Source organism: Halyomorpha halys, unplaced genomic scaffold (genome assembly GCF_000696795.3).
Source record: "Halyomorpha halys isolate HHAL.00 unplaced genomic scaffold, Hhal_1.1 Scaffold504.1, whole genome shotgun sequence".
Taxonomy (NCBI): Eukaryota; Metazoa; Arthropoda; class Insecta; order Hemiptera; family Pentatomidae; genus Halyomorpha; species Halyomorpha halys.
In genome coordinates this window covers 19,035-20,331 of record NW_027105794.1, presented here as the reverse complement: position 1 = coordinate 20,331, position 1,297 = coordinate 19,035, and the positions used below count along the sequence as shown (strand labels likewise).

Below are 1,297 nucleotides of genomic sequence, written 5' to 3'. Positions count from 1 at the left end.
AAAAATATTACTTAGATGGTACGGTTCCCAAACCAATGACGTTATCCACTGTTTGTGACCTTTCATCGTAGGCCCTTTTTGTTTGCCAGTGGTAGGATCCCATAAAATTATGTTGCCATCCTTACAACCAGAGACGAATTTTGTAGAGTCGGGCGACCATGCAATACAAAGAACCCAGTTGTTATGGCCTAAGTAGTTCAAATATAATTATTAATATAAGGACATTTTCAGAGTACAACACTACAGTAACAATAGAAAAAGTAATGATAGAAAATATTAAATGAATGAAACTGAGGTGCTACACTCTGCCATCAATAAATTAAATTATTTAACAAAATTTCTTTTCCATAAGAATTTGAGATTCAGAAAAAATATATATGATATTGCTTGATAGCTGTATAAATTAATCTTTAAAATATGGGTGATCTAATACCAGTTTATTACGAAAGTCTTAGTGCATTAGTGCTTTTAAATTTGACTTACACTACGATTAAGATAATTCTTAAACAGAGAATGTGACTTTTCTCAACTTGGAAAAGAATTGTATAGTAATTGAACTAATATTATGAAGAACAATTTTAATATGTAAATTTCAATAACAAAGACTTTTGTAACGAACTAGTACAATGAAAATTAAAAAAATAAATAAAACATTGTATCTACAAAAACCTACCTTTACAACAGAATAGAGGTGTTTGTGTAGTGAGATCCCAGAATCTCACAGTGGTATCACCTGAGCCACTCGCTAAATGCTTACTGTTAGGGCTAAATTTGACAGAAATTACAGCCTCAGCATGACCTGGCATGGAACTAAAAATATTAGAACAGTTAAAATTTTGAATAATATTTGAAGCAACATTAACAACAATAATTCATGGCCTTACAAGATTTATCAAATTCATCTGTTATGTTATAGGTCTTTGAAAAAGTAACAAAGAAACGGAAGGAATATGCACAATTGTATTCCATTAAAATCTAAAAGTTATGAATATTTAAAAATAAAGTTAATAAATATAAGATCATACATATATATGTATATCATGAAGTAATAAATCTTACATCATTTGGCCTCCAGACTTTGATTGTACGGTCTTGAGAACCGGAATAAAGAAGAGAAGATCCACCCCAAATCAAAGAAGTAACACTTTTTGAATGGCTAGTTAGAACTCTCAAGCATTTTCCAACCGGAGCATCCCATATCCTGATATCACCATCTTTTGAACTGCTCGCAAAATGTCTGCATTCTGCATCTATTTATAATTAAAACCTTTCAATCATAATGGAAATACAGCTTTTG

General features: G+C 30.8%; 1 protein-coding gene across 1 annotated transcript in view; it reads right to left on the bottom strand.

Moving 5' to 3' along the window:
- Nle (notchless) overlaps window positions 1–1,297 on the bottom strand; it is a 12,147-nt gene that overhangs the window by 8,841 nt on the left and 2,009 nt on the right. The window contains exons 3-4 of the mRNA XM_067053523.1: window positions 674–810; window positions 12–188 (exon numbers count right to left, since the gene is read on the bottom strand). Coding sequence (XP_066909624.1) covers window positions 12–188; window positions 674–810 — 314 coding nt within the window. The remainder of the gene's footprint in view (window positions 1–11; window positions 189–673; window positions 811–1,297) is intronic.